This window comes from Larimichthys crocea, chromosome I (genome assembly GCF_000972845.2).
Source record: "Larimichthys crocea isolate SSNF chromosome I, L_crocea_2.0, whole genome shotgun sequence".
Lineage (NCBI taxonomy): Eukaryota > Metazoa > Chordata > Actinopteri > Sciaenidae > Larimichthys > Larimichthys crocea.
Genome location: NC_040011.1, coordinates 2568497 through 2581792, shown reverse-complemented (window position 1 = coordinate 2581792; position 13296 = coordinate 2568497). Strand labels below are relative to the sequence as shown.

General features: G+C 40.4%; 1 protein-coding gene across 1 annotated transcript; it reads right to left on the bottom strand.

The window, feature by feature from the left end:
* Positions 1-2521: 2521 nt before the first annotated feature.
* LOC104934353 (very long-chain acyl-CoA synthetase) lies at positions 2522-11254 on the bottom strand. The gene is made up of 10 exons (XM_019272168.2): positions 10659-11254; positions 8954-9154; positions 8292-8450; positions 7307-7431; positions 6483-6677; positions 6000-6090; positions 5481-5679; positions 4627-4724; positions 4178-4308; positions 2522-4059 (listed from the first exon to the last, which is right to left on the bottom strand). The coding sequence occupies exons 1-10, from the start codon at positions 11212-11214 to the stop codon at positions 3883-3885; spliced, it is 1932 nt and encodes a 643-aa protein (XP_019127713.2). The 5' UTR covers positions 11215-11254; the 3' UTR covers positions 2522-3882.
* Positions 11255-13296: the final 2042 nt, after the last annotated feature.

Below are 13296 nucleotides of genomic sequence, written 5' to 3'. Positions count from 1 at the left end.
CACTGGTTGGTGCCAGCCCAACATTAAATACAGCAGTTATCCTAACACACACACAAATATCAACCATTGACTTGTTATTAATTCATGTCACTACAGCGAGACGCTCTTTGCCCTACTACCCCATCTCCCACTGACACTTGTTGACTGTTCTGCCATGGCCTGATCAAGGCTGTCTCCATAGCAACTGCCATGCCATCGCCATAACATCTGCAGATTGAGACTCCACGATTACGGACAGAGCGGGGCACGTCTCCAGGCTTACGCACACATGCACAGATTTACAGATATGCTTTCACTGTCCTACCCCCATCCCCCCGCCTTCACCGCTTGTTCCCCCCAGCCTGACAAGGCGGGTCTGTGACCAGCGCCCTCTGGCTGCAGGACCGGATGGCTGCGTGTCTGGGCTGGGACTACCCAAACCACCCATCCCCTATCCCCTGGTTGCTAGTGATGTGTCTCATGTTGTAGAGTGTACTGTATATGTGCTATAACTGCTGAGGTGTTTTTGTCCTGCCCCCAGATTGTTCTCCTGACTCAGGAGTACAGTCTGTGGGTTGTTCTTTTTTTCTCCTCCCCTCTCCCCATGTTGTATCCCCTTTTCTTCTTCTTCCTTTGGCTACCAGACCCTGTCCTGTCTCCCCCACTTGTCTTATTACATGTATTACTGTATGGACAGACTGGTTTGCAATTTCGTTGTACTGTACTTGTACTGTTACAATGACAAAAGAAAGCCCCTGATTGATTGATTGATTGATTGATTGATGTATTATTTTAACAGCGTGCCAGGTCCCTGTGCTACCAAAGCAGTCTCCCAAAACAGAGCCACATACATCATCACCTGCTAATCTCATACTAATATTAACGTTACAGCTTCACTGATGACTGATATGAAAACTGTGTCAAAATGTTGTTCACTGACTTTTAGAACGTTACGTTAGGTCTTCAGTTCAGATAAACACTTAAACGCTACATCACTTCACTGTCACACACACACACACAGCCGATGGTCTTTCCTTTTTTGCCGCCTCTAGATTGTTATTGTTGACGCTGTTGCGTCACTACGTCATACGACGTCTTCTCTGGCGATGCGCGCATTTTTCCCCATCATGGACATTTTCGGGGACAGCTTTGACGGAAAGCCCACACATTCCCATAAGTCTATATGTTACATGGACAGGGAAAGCACCAGTTATGACTGAAGAACACAAGTTTCTTTTAGTGATCAACAGAATTAAACTGAACACTTGTGTAGGCTCACTGTCGCTTCACAGTGAACAGTGAGCAAACCTGCGGATTTCTTGGACTAAACCTATTATTTTCATAGCTGACAAACGCTGTCATCATGTAGCAGCTAGACTAAACTCATACAGACACCAATGAAGGCGAGTGGAAATGAGAGCAATGCAGGATGTGCTGCACATAGAAATAACTTCTCAACTTAGGAAAAACTGACAAGCTGAGCAGCACGCGAATGCATCAGTGCAGTAGACGCTGCACCTTGCTGGCTCGTGCATACTATAGTTTATGTTTCATTTCAAAAATCAAAAAGCTACAATAATCCCTGATGTCATTTAAGGAGCCAACAGTTTTCCCTTTAACTAAATTAATTACTATTTCTTGACGAATCCTGTTTTATTTCAGACTATATAATGTCAGAATAATGATAGCATGCAAGGGCAGGTACCTGCTCATCCTGGCTCCTGACTTGGAATGTCACTCTTGAACTGGAGCTGGTTTGATACGGCCTACATATACCCGCTCGGCTCACTTCAGTACATAGCACTGGCTCTGGAACCAGACTTCTGGAGAGGAGCTGGACTCTCTTTTTCTGGAGTTGCCGAGGGTCAGAGAGGCACACAGCAGTGTGGGACGCCCATCCCCTGAGCACCTTTGTGTTGGAGTTCTCTGTAAAGAACAAGAGGATCTGGCCATGGATTGGTGACAAACAAATACCATGGAAGTGAGTAGCAGAGCTGTTGACATCACACATGGTGATGAGTTGGCTCAGATGACACGTGGCTCAAGATTTGCCCAAGAGTTTTTCAAGGCTCTCTACACTGTTGGGCTGTGTGGGCTGACAGGCCTCTTCACCTGTGGACTATAACACGGTCTCTGTTGTAATTTAATCAGTGGCATGTTATTACCAAGGACCCCACATACTACATACTTGTAAGAATTATGATAACATGGGAGGGCAGGTGTCTGCCACATAGGACTGCTTTAAAGACTCCTTAAGCAACAAAGGGAAAATAGCTGATCTAAAAATGTCTTTAAAGCATCAGTTAAACTTGTTTAGAGATTCATGAACATAATGTCTCATACTATCTTTTCAACAAATGATCTTCCATAAATCATCTTTCCTTTTTTTTAACTGCTTCCAGACAGATGGAACATGCTGTACGAGCCACCTGAGATCTTCACTTCATTCATCAGAAATACGTGAAGGATCAAAAATACATTCTGTCTCTTCAGGGCAACAGTAGGATTCATATTTTACAGACACAATATTTTCCAAACAAAATGTATATTAGTCAGTATTTAAACATACATAAATATGAAAATGTTACAGTTTACAGTAGTGTTCAATTTTACAATTGAAAAATTAATTACATGTCAAAAGATTCTACAATATTACAAAAAAAGATTAAAAGACAAATATCAATTTCAGTTTTCACATTTCACTGCTGGTGTCACCCCTGCTAAGTGCTATGCTGAGGTAAGTTGATGGTTACTATAGCGCCACCATCAGACAAATTCATTCATCAGTTTTGATATGATCGGACCGTCCTGAGAAGGGTGAACTCAGCAGTGTTAAGCTATGAAATATTCCCATGTAACTTGTCTATTTCTGTTTCTACTCGTTTTCTCTTAGATTCTGCTCAAAGTTAGACAACTGTTATATGTACAGTGAATTTTAGACGACTACTACTTCATACAGTACTTAAGAAGTATAAATGTATAAATCCCAGCCTTCTAAAAAAAAAGTTTCCCTGAACCACTGAAAATGTAAATAGAATACATTTTCAAATGAAAGTCTGCACACAAAATAAAAGTCTTTCAAATAATGGCCATGGCTACAATGAATGATTCATGTTAAGAACAGGCACTGAAACAGGACAGATACTACAGATACTAATGTGATAAATTCAGTATAATGGTCATTTCCACAGCAATAATTCCATCAGTATAAAGACAGAATAACATCAATGATGCTATTCTTTCAGTACAGTAAAGCTACCGGATGGATGGATGGATGGATGGATGGATGGATAATAATATAATAATTAACAAGAATCATAATTTTGACACAGATGTGGTTGAAAATATGTATTTATACATATATGACGAACCAAAGTCTTTAACTTATGAGCCTTCTAGCCATGACTGGATTTAGTGCTGTGGAAATGATAACGGATACTGATTTTATAAAGATAACATGTAGATATTAAAGAAGTGTTGAGTAAAACAGCAGACCAGGACAAAGAGGCTTCTCATTAAAATATGATCAAATGTACTGAAACTAGAAATAAAGACGTGTCTATAATATAAATCTACCTCTAATAAAAACTCTGGCTACTATTTTTACAGTTAGCAACTAAGTACAAATCTTCTTATGGAAGCAAACCGTTGAGAATCTAACTATTTACTTATTTTTTTTGGACCTGCTCACAACTCGTTGACATATGTAAATATGTCAAATGTGAGAAGGGATAGACACAATTTTGTTTTAAGGGGTTGCTTGGTAACTTCTTACTGTGGCACTGATCACAAACCAAGCTTTGAAGTACAGACAAGATGGAAATGTGGCTACAGCACTTCATCTTATCTTCCGATGTTCTGTGGATAACCGTCAGTACTCTTTCATTAACTTGTCCTACAGGTTTATAAATTGATCTTTCCAGACACAATATCCTGATATTGAGTTGTAGTCAGGAGAATATAGTCCTTCTGAGACACATCTAAGAAATACAGAGGATCCTGGGTGATGGCTGGATTGAAACCCTCCTGGACCAGTTTCACCTTCTGCTGCTTGAAGGTCTCAGTCACATCCAAAGAGGTCTAAAAGCACAGGCAGGGATACAAGTGAACAATGCAACTTTACACACACACACACACACACACACACACACACACACACACACACACACTGAAGGTAATGAATACCTGCATGAATTACCTGTATTCTGAGAAACCATGGCCAGGCATATGCCGGAAGTGTTTTTGTTAAATGGTTGTAGAGCTGTGTTCCACTGAATTTGTGATCCTGTTTCAGGACGATAGCAGCCATACCTGCTCGACCTTCACATCCTGCAGAAACAGATTGGAAAAGGTCAGTGAGCTACAGCGATACTTCCCAGTAGCTGCATGTAGGTTTCTTGACAGGACAAATAACCAATACACATATACAAGGGACTACTGGGACAAAGATACTCAATTTATCTGAATAATTCATACAGCAGAAATGTATTAGCTTCATATAGGCTGCAGCTGAACTTTAGAATTACTTCCACAACCCTGTGACAACTGAAACACGTTAGAAGTATATAAATGAACAAAATCAAACAGTTTTACTGCAGATTATGCAGTATTTGAAATCAAACTGTAAACTCTTCAGATTCCACAGACCTGGTATGGTGACTCCATAGACGTTGACCTCCAAGATATAATCAAGAAGACCTAAAATCTCTGACACCTCGGTGGTGGAAACATTCTCTCCCTTCCACCTGGAGGACACAATGTTAATGCAGTTAGGTCACTTGGAGGCAGCTGTTGGAATACATCCACAATATCCTCAGTCCATCTTAAATGAGCTCAGGTCACAGATCTGGATCTGGTTTATGTACGTTTGTTTCAGCTGTCATTTGTGGATGCAGAGATGAGTTCACTGATGATGGACAGAATCCAGTTCAGATCACGACCATCCAGAACTGGTTTTTGACCCTGTCACGAACATACAGAGAATTCCTCTGATTCTCTTTTTTTAAATGCTATTATTAATTGTTTTTATTGTTTGATTCTAAATGAAGGCCTTTGCTTCATGCCATCTCCCAAAAACAAAAGACTGGGAAAGTCCACAGGTAAACAGGTTTGTTGTAACAGGTGATAGTATCATGATTGGATATGAAAATGTCATCCTTGAAAAGCTTAGTCATTCACATCAAGGATGGGGAGAGGTTCACCACTTTGTGAAAAACTACAAATAGTCCAACAGTTTAAGCAGTGTTCATGTTGAGTTTTGCCAAGTGAAATAGAAAATGTCATGAAAATACAGATGAGCAGCACAATGCCCACATGGCTTCAGTTCATTATAAAGGACACACTGTGCTGCAGGCTGTGAAATGTCATTTTCAACAAACCTCCCAAACTGAAAGAGAAATACTTCAACAAGGTTGCATACACACAGTTTAATAATAATAATAATAATAATAATAATAATGATAATCATAATAAATAATAATAATAATAATTACATAAGGTACCTGAAAGTGTCTCCAATGCGGTCCCGGAAGTAAAGAAAGTCCCTGTAATCATGGAGCAGAAGGTCTCCAGTGTTAAAATAGACATCTCCAGCTTTGAACACATCCCTGAGCATCTTCTTCTCAGACTGGACCTTGTTCCCAGCGTAGCCCAGGAACTGGTTCACAGCCGTCAGAGGAGCTACCAGGATCCCTGCCTCTCCTGTGCACACAAACAGGATGTATGGTCAGTGGACATGGGGGCTCTTCCTCTGGAAATACAGCTACGTACTTCTTTTTTAATAAAGAAAAAAGACACGCACACACACACACACACACACACACACACACACACACACACACACACACACACACACACACACACACACACACGGCTAGTACACTTGTGGGTAATTTACAGTTGTCCCATTGTCAGTGTCAGTATCTATTATCCAAAACACAAGGTTTAATGACCTGAGATTGAGTTATTGATGCACCCTCTTTTTCAGACTAAATATATTTCATGACATGTGGTTCATTTACCTATTTGTGCCCGGATGCATCTTCCAGAGTGTGTTCGGACTGGCTCGTATGTTTGTGGGTCATATCTCAGAAGCTCAAAGGGCATAGAAAGCTGAAAAAATGACAAATGATGCTGCTTTACCATCTGAGTAATGAGTAATGAGTAATGAGTAATAATGAATCGATCCTGTGACCCTCTAATTGGGGTGGCTATGGCTCAGGAGGTAGAGCAGGTCGTCTACTAATTAGATGATCAGTGGTTCGATCCCCGGCTTCTCCAGTCTGCATGACAAAGTGTCCTTGGGCAAGATACTGAACCCCAAATTGCTCCCTATAAAGTCACTTAAAAGCGTCAGCTAAATGACTAAAATGTAAAAAATGTAATTGCTAAACAATCCACTCTACCACCCACATAACAGCTGCCATGTTTCCAGCACAGCGAAGCCGTGATCTAAATGTATATGTAGTTGTTTCAAAGACAGAACAAAAAGTTTCATTTCTTACCTTGTTGAAATAGCTCGCCCTACCAATCGGTCCGATCTCATCTGTGTAGTTGAGGAAGCCGATGCTGGCCTCGGTCAGGCCGTAACCCTCTCTGATCTTGATCTTACCAAAGCGTCTGACAAACTCCTTCCAAACATCTGACCTGAGACCACTTCCTGCTGCCAGCCGAACTCTGTGAGCCCTCTCCTCTGGAATCTGCAGGCAGGAGAAGTTGTTTAGCTTTTTAAAAAGGGACAGTTCTTCCTATTTGAGAATATGGTGATGGACTAGATTATTGAAAAAATAAACAGACAATATCAAGGCAGCAACATGTGTTTTAATCAATGGTTTGATGCAAAGTCTGCTATGGTAATAATATCAATAAAGTAGTATTTTAATGAATGTCACATCATCATGAACTGGAAATACCAGGAAAACTGTACAAACCCATTGTGGGCAACTGGCCCGGAGGCCCAAACCATGGGGGTCCCAAAAACGTTGGTTTGCAGTGTGATTAAATGCTATGTGTTAGGACATTTAAAACACGACATCAACTTATTAATTCAAGTTTTTAATATTTTGTTCTGTTAGGACACCTGGAAGTGTTCGCTTTGCTGTATGTCATCCTCTTTCTCTTTCTTGTTTCTCTCAAATAAAGCAGCCACTAGCCCTGCAGTACCCCAGACTGCCCCTCCTGGATCACCTCCTCACCTGCACAGCCTCCCTAGTGTTTACCATAAACTGGGTTCAACTGATTCAGTCTTGTGTTTGCAGATCTTTAACTTTCTAGTGTTACCATTTAGGATGAAGAGAATGACTTTTGCTTTAAACACTGTCAGTCTTACTGTAGAATGGTTGACCAGATATCGACAGAGCTCTCCAATGTACTGCACCACAGTCACGTTGTGTTTCACGCAGTCCTTCCAAAACTGACTGGCAGAAAACTTCTTTTTTAACACACATGTTGCACCTGTGGTCCAAAGAAGAACATGGCAAGGAAAACGAAAATAAACCTTTGATACATACTACATGTCTAACAATGTCAATACAAATTATTTTTATCTGAGACATTTCCTCTTCTTAGTTTCAGCCTTTTCTCTCGGCATGTGAGGAAGTGAGATTTCCTTATAGGCCCATAAAAAGGATATCCGGAGTCATGATGGTTTCCTCCTGCATTTGGACTAATATACTGAATAGAAGTTACATCTTTTACAGGAGTTGTATATGTTTGTTATGCTGCCACAGCCTCTAAGTTGTGTTTACTCTGTGGGAAAACAGTTGGACAGTTGAAGATCCAACTAGCAAAATCATTCTGAAAGGAAGCAACCCTGGAAGCTGCAGGGACAAAACCTGAACTGTCATCCTGTCACTACAGATGGCAAAAAGTTATGATGAAGGAGTGGTTCAATATTTTGGAAAATAATCCTATTTTCTTTCTTTCCAAGAGTCATGACTGTGTGTGAAGACAGATTCAGGAAATGATCAGCCTTGCTTAGCATAAAGGCTGGAAGCAGGGGGAAATAGCTAGCCTGGCTCTGCACAAAGTTCAACAAGATACATACTTCATTCTTTAACATGTTCTAACTTGTTTCATGTGTACGCAAACAGAAATATTGACAGACACCAGCAGAGTTTTATCATGACAGTCACTGAAGCAGAGCTATGCTTTGGCCAAACATGTGAATTAAAGCATTTCTGTAAAAATACTTCTGTTGTATGTTCAGACAAAGTAATCACTTTGCACTACTGAATATTAATTTAATGTCAGTTTTGTGTCTGCAGGAGGAGGCAGAACAAGTTTAAGAAGAGTTAGCACTGAACTGTTCTTACCAAGGTGGATGCAACCTCCAATCCCTAACAGAGAAGCAGACATGTGGTACAGAGGAAGAGTGATGTAGATGATGTCATCAGATGTGGCTCCACACATTTCAAAGAAGGCCATACTCATAATGGCTTTCAGATGACCTACTCTGGCTGCCTTGGGGAGACCTGGAAAAGAACGGCACATCCACTGACTTTGCTGGCACAGTGGTACTTTGAGCTAAATGCTAAACTCCAGCATGCTAACATGTTTACATGAATTACTGATCGACGGCAGGTGTAAATGTTGCTCCAGGTTCACCATCATAGTTATGTGTGTTGGCATGTCGACATTTTCTAATGAGGAATAAACAGAAAGTACACCTCAAGCTGCTCAGAATATCAGTACCTGTAGATATCATGTCATTGGCAAACTCAAATGTTGACCTGATGATAGTATGAGTTGAAAAGTCAGAGAATCAACAGTTATCACAGTTTACTCTGAGTGGAACATTAATGTCTGAACCAGATTTCATGGAAAATCAATCCCATTGTTGTTGAGACATTTCATGGACAAATGTCTGTGCACACAAAAAAGTTGGAAATTAAATACAATAGACAGATAGACAGCAGATGGTGACTGGCCATCTGTATCTTCTATGTTAACTGAAGAACACAATATTTGTGCCTACCTGTGGTGCCTGAAGTAAAAATGAAGAGAAAGTTTGACATGATGTCAACATTAGGAAGGTCACTGAAGGATTCTCCTGACATGTGTTCCAGTTTATCCAATAAACTGTTGAAATCCTCAGAGGTTGACGTGTGATCAACCACCCAGACAGCCATGCTGTCTTTCAGATCAGGCAGCACCTCCTCCACAGAGTGCTGGAGCCCTGGATATACAGACACAATGAGTTAGCTCACTGCAGCTTCATTAGATACAACCAAAAAAACATGTACAAAGAGCTGCTCATTCTACGACTGATAGCATCTGACATGCTAGAAAACAGGAGGGCGTGACTTGTAAAAAGGTTAACTTTTACTCTACAATAAAGAACTGATAGTAATGTTACACCAGCCACCAGATAACACATTGACCTGGCATTGACTGAAGCAGTCCAGAATTTAATGGCATCTAGTGTTGAGGCAGAAGATCACAACAAATTGAAAGTGTTTAAAGGTGTTGCAGGTTAAATGGTAAATGGACTGTACTTGTATAATGCCTTTCTAGTCTTCTTTAGCCACTCAAAACGCTTTTTACTATATATATATATATATCATTCTACTATTCATACGCATTCACACACCAGTGGCGCAGCCTTCGGGAGCAATTTGGGGTTCAGTATCTTGCCCAAGGACACTTCAACATGCAGACTATTTCATATCCCATGTTCCATATCCACTTTTTAACAACACTTTACTATTGATTTGTTTGCCTAAAATTGCTATTTATTTTATGTTCCGGTTTATTAAAACTGATAGAGATGGTAACTAAGTAGGCCATCATACTCTTCTTCTATGTCTGATTGTGGATGTCATGAATATGTTTCTGGATATTTGAGATAAAACAGTTCACTAGGTAAATTTAGGTCAGGTCAATTTATCTGATGTGAAGAGAAGAAGGTCACTAAGGGCTAACCACATTGGAATAAGTCAAATATAATCTGAGGTTTTCTGTTTTCACTTCCCATCCTTTCAATTCAGAAAAAAGTAATACAATTATTTGATGAAAACTTGTTATACATTAGATTTAGACTATGAAACTTTATGAAACAGCTTTTTAAGAGTACGTTTCAAGCACCTAAACCAATAATGTACAGACTGTGAAACCTTTGTAATACAAATTATTACTATAAACACAAATACAAAAATTTAAGCTAATAATTCCTTTATACCCACAGCATCAATGTATATCATCGCTTTGTTTATTTTCACAGCTGTTTGTATGAACTCTGATTTGTTTTGATCAGGATTTTTATTATTATTAATTTCCAGAGTGACTGATCAACAGAGTTAGTACTGTTCTTTCCTTTGTCAAAGAACAGACACCCTATAAATCATTTTAAAACAATTACATGTTGAAAATAAAGCATTTTTCATGTAATTCAAACATATTGCTAACTTTTAGAACACAATAGTTCAAACTTGCGAGACTTTGTAAAACCCTGTTTTAATGTATTTGTGTCAGAATGCATTAAATTGCACTGAACATTTGCATTTTCAATAAACTTTGGGAACCCTCAGGGGCTGAAAAAGTCCCCAAAAAAGACTTTGTCCGGCCCTGCTGGAGCAGACAGCAACACTATGCGTTAGCCTGCTGTGTGCATTACAATAACATCACATTATCTTAATGTGTGTGTAAGTTACAGTCATTCTCATGTATGGAACGTGCAGTACCTGCGCCAACAACCAGCGTCCTGGCTCCACAGCTCTGGAAGCAGTGAAGCAGAGATTTGGCTTTAATGTTGACGTTGAGAAAAGCGACTTCACAGCCCAGTTTACACAGCCCGAGCCACACACTGATGAAATCCGGTTCGTTGAACATCCACAGAGCAACGACGTCCCCCTGTTTGAGAGAGCCCTTCGTCCTGAACACGTCCGCAAACTGGTTACTTCTCCTGTCCACGTCCTGGTATGTCACAGTCTGCTTTTCGAAGATGATGAACGGTTTGTTCGGATTCTTCCTCGCCTGGTACAGGAAACAGTCGAGGTACGTGACGATCCCTCGCTGCATACGAGCCTGCAGCGACTTTTTGTACCCCCGAAGTCTCAAGTAATAAATCAAATCCAACCACAGGAAGGGGTAAGTGATTCTCTGGTAGAGGAGAAGAGCCAGGAGCCCTGCCAGAACGCTGCTTATCATTAAAGTGACCATCTTTAGGTGAGAAAACACCGCACCACACTCACTCCAAGACTGCTCCAAAACTTCCAATAACAGGCTGCAATCGCGCATGCCTTTAGGAAACCTGCAGTCAAGCTGATAGTCCACTCATTATGCAATTTCACACAGGGCAGTGACAGCCAATGAGCGATGAGCACGGAAATGAAGCGTCTGTAGATCCAACAGCTCAACACTGATTGGACGCACTCCCCTCTCTATCTACAGGTATATGGGTATTGGATTCAAAAACATAATAATCTGTGTGCATAAACTTTATTAATCAAGATATCTTTCTGCACACTCAAAAAAGCATGTTGCGCATGTATGTGGTGATAAATCCACATCAACTTGCACCAAATATCAGAACAATCTAACCATGTGAAAAAGCTTGTTTTCCACAGTGCTAACCAAACAAACTGGTAGTCCTCTATTGTTATTTCAGGCACATACACATCACACCAAGCCACAAAGGGCATGAGGTGATGATATCATCATTCAGCAAATAGTTAGATTGATTCTTTATTGTCCTATTGTCGCAGTCTGCATATAGACTTGCATAAATAAATAGATACATTAAAGGTCCAGTCCAGTGTGTAGGATTTAGTGGTTCCAGACTGCAACCAACTGATTACTCTTCCATGTCTTATTCCCTCTCCTTCCAAGCATGTAGGAAAAAATCTGGCTGCAAAATTCACATTCACACAAAGCAAAAGGTCATATCTAGATCAGTGTTTGGTTTGTCTGTTGTGGGCTACTGTAGAAAAAGGTTTAACGTGGTGGACCTGCTCTCACTCATTTTAAGACAACAAACACACACTCGTTCACATTTTCCAGGTGATTATACACTAATAAAAAATATACTAATGAATATTGCATCCCATTCCTGCCAATAAATACTACCAAATCCTATACCTTTAAACACCACAACATCACCACAAAGAACACATCAGATACAGCACCTTTCTACATCCCATACACAGAGCACCTGTATGCGACAGTTATTGTGTGTTGCTATTGTGTGCTGCTATGGCAGAGGGGGCTAAACTGCTGTGTTTCCAGGTCAGGGATCTGTATCTGCGACTGGATGGAAGCATTGTACAGAATGCGTTGAGGGGGTGTCTGGGGTCTCTGTGTGTGATGGCTTTACTGTTGAGGTCTGAGAGGTTGGGGGTGGGGAGACCAATCATTTTGGAGGTGTTGGGAGTGTGGAGGCAGTCAACATGTTGAAGAAACATGGGAAACAATGGAGAATGGGTTGGATTATACTTTTATAGAGCAGTGACGTGTCTGAGTTTCTGAGTTTGATGGTAGAGAGTCTTTGTTGTCTGCGTTTGTGGATGTCATTGGTGTGTTGGTCAAAGTTAGGTTTATTGTCTACAGTGAGTCTGAGGTATTTGAAGCACTCCGCCATCTCAACAGTTGTGAGCTGTTGATTTATCAGTTTTGTTTTGTTTTTTTAACATTCAGATGGAGGTGATTGTTTGTGTGTCATTGTGTGAAGTGGAAGATGGAGTCTGGATAGCCTAGAACAGAGTTATTGTCATTAAGGAGTTCAAGTTTGGCAGTGTTGTCTGAGTATTTGATGTATGTGGTTATTCGTGACGGGCTGATACAGTCATTGGTGTAGAGGGTAAACAGGAAGAGGCTCAGGACACAACCTTGGGGGGCTTCCTTGTTGGTGATGATGGTGGAGGATGTTACACACCCACACAGATATACAGAAACTGTACCTTATGGGGACAAAAATATCTATATACACAAAGACCTTCATTTCAAGCCTAGGTTAATGGGTGTAATATTCACACCTGCTTTCTAGAATTGTATTGTTTCACCAAACAGCAAGAAATGATCCTTGTTGTAAACTATGGTGTACTGATTACAAAGAACCAGTGAGAACCAGTGAGTCTAACAAATCAGATCACGTTCTCCATTACAGCCTGCTGACATGACTGTCAAATTAGCTGAATGGCAAATAACTGTGTCATCTGCATACACACTGATTCTTCAATTGGCTATATTGGTAATATTTATTGGTAATTTAGCTATATAAGTAATATTTTGTGCTCAATAGTATCAAAACCCAGATCCATGTGCTGTGTAAAAGGTCTTTTGCAGATTGCATTAAGTACTCACAAATTCCACAAGACACCAAAC

What these genes read in the sequence shown, in the direction of transcription:
- LOC104934353 (XM_019272168.2), bottom strand. Translation starts at nt 11,214, where the DNA reads ATGCGCGATTGCAGCCTGTTATTGGAAGTTTTGGAGCAGTCTTGGAGT. An exon ending in TGGAGGTTGCATCCACCTTG is followed by an intron (nt 7,432 to 8,291) that starts GTAAGAACAGTT and finishes TTTGGACCACAG; the next exon opens with GTGCAACATGTGTGTTAAAA. An exon ending in GGGCGAGCTATTTCAACAAG is followed by an intron (nt 6,091 to 6,482) that starts GTAAGAAATGAA and finishes TCATTTTTTCAG; the next exon opens with CTTTCTATGCCCTTTGAGCT.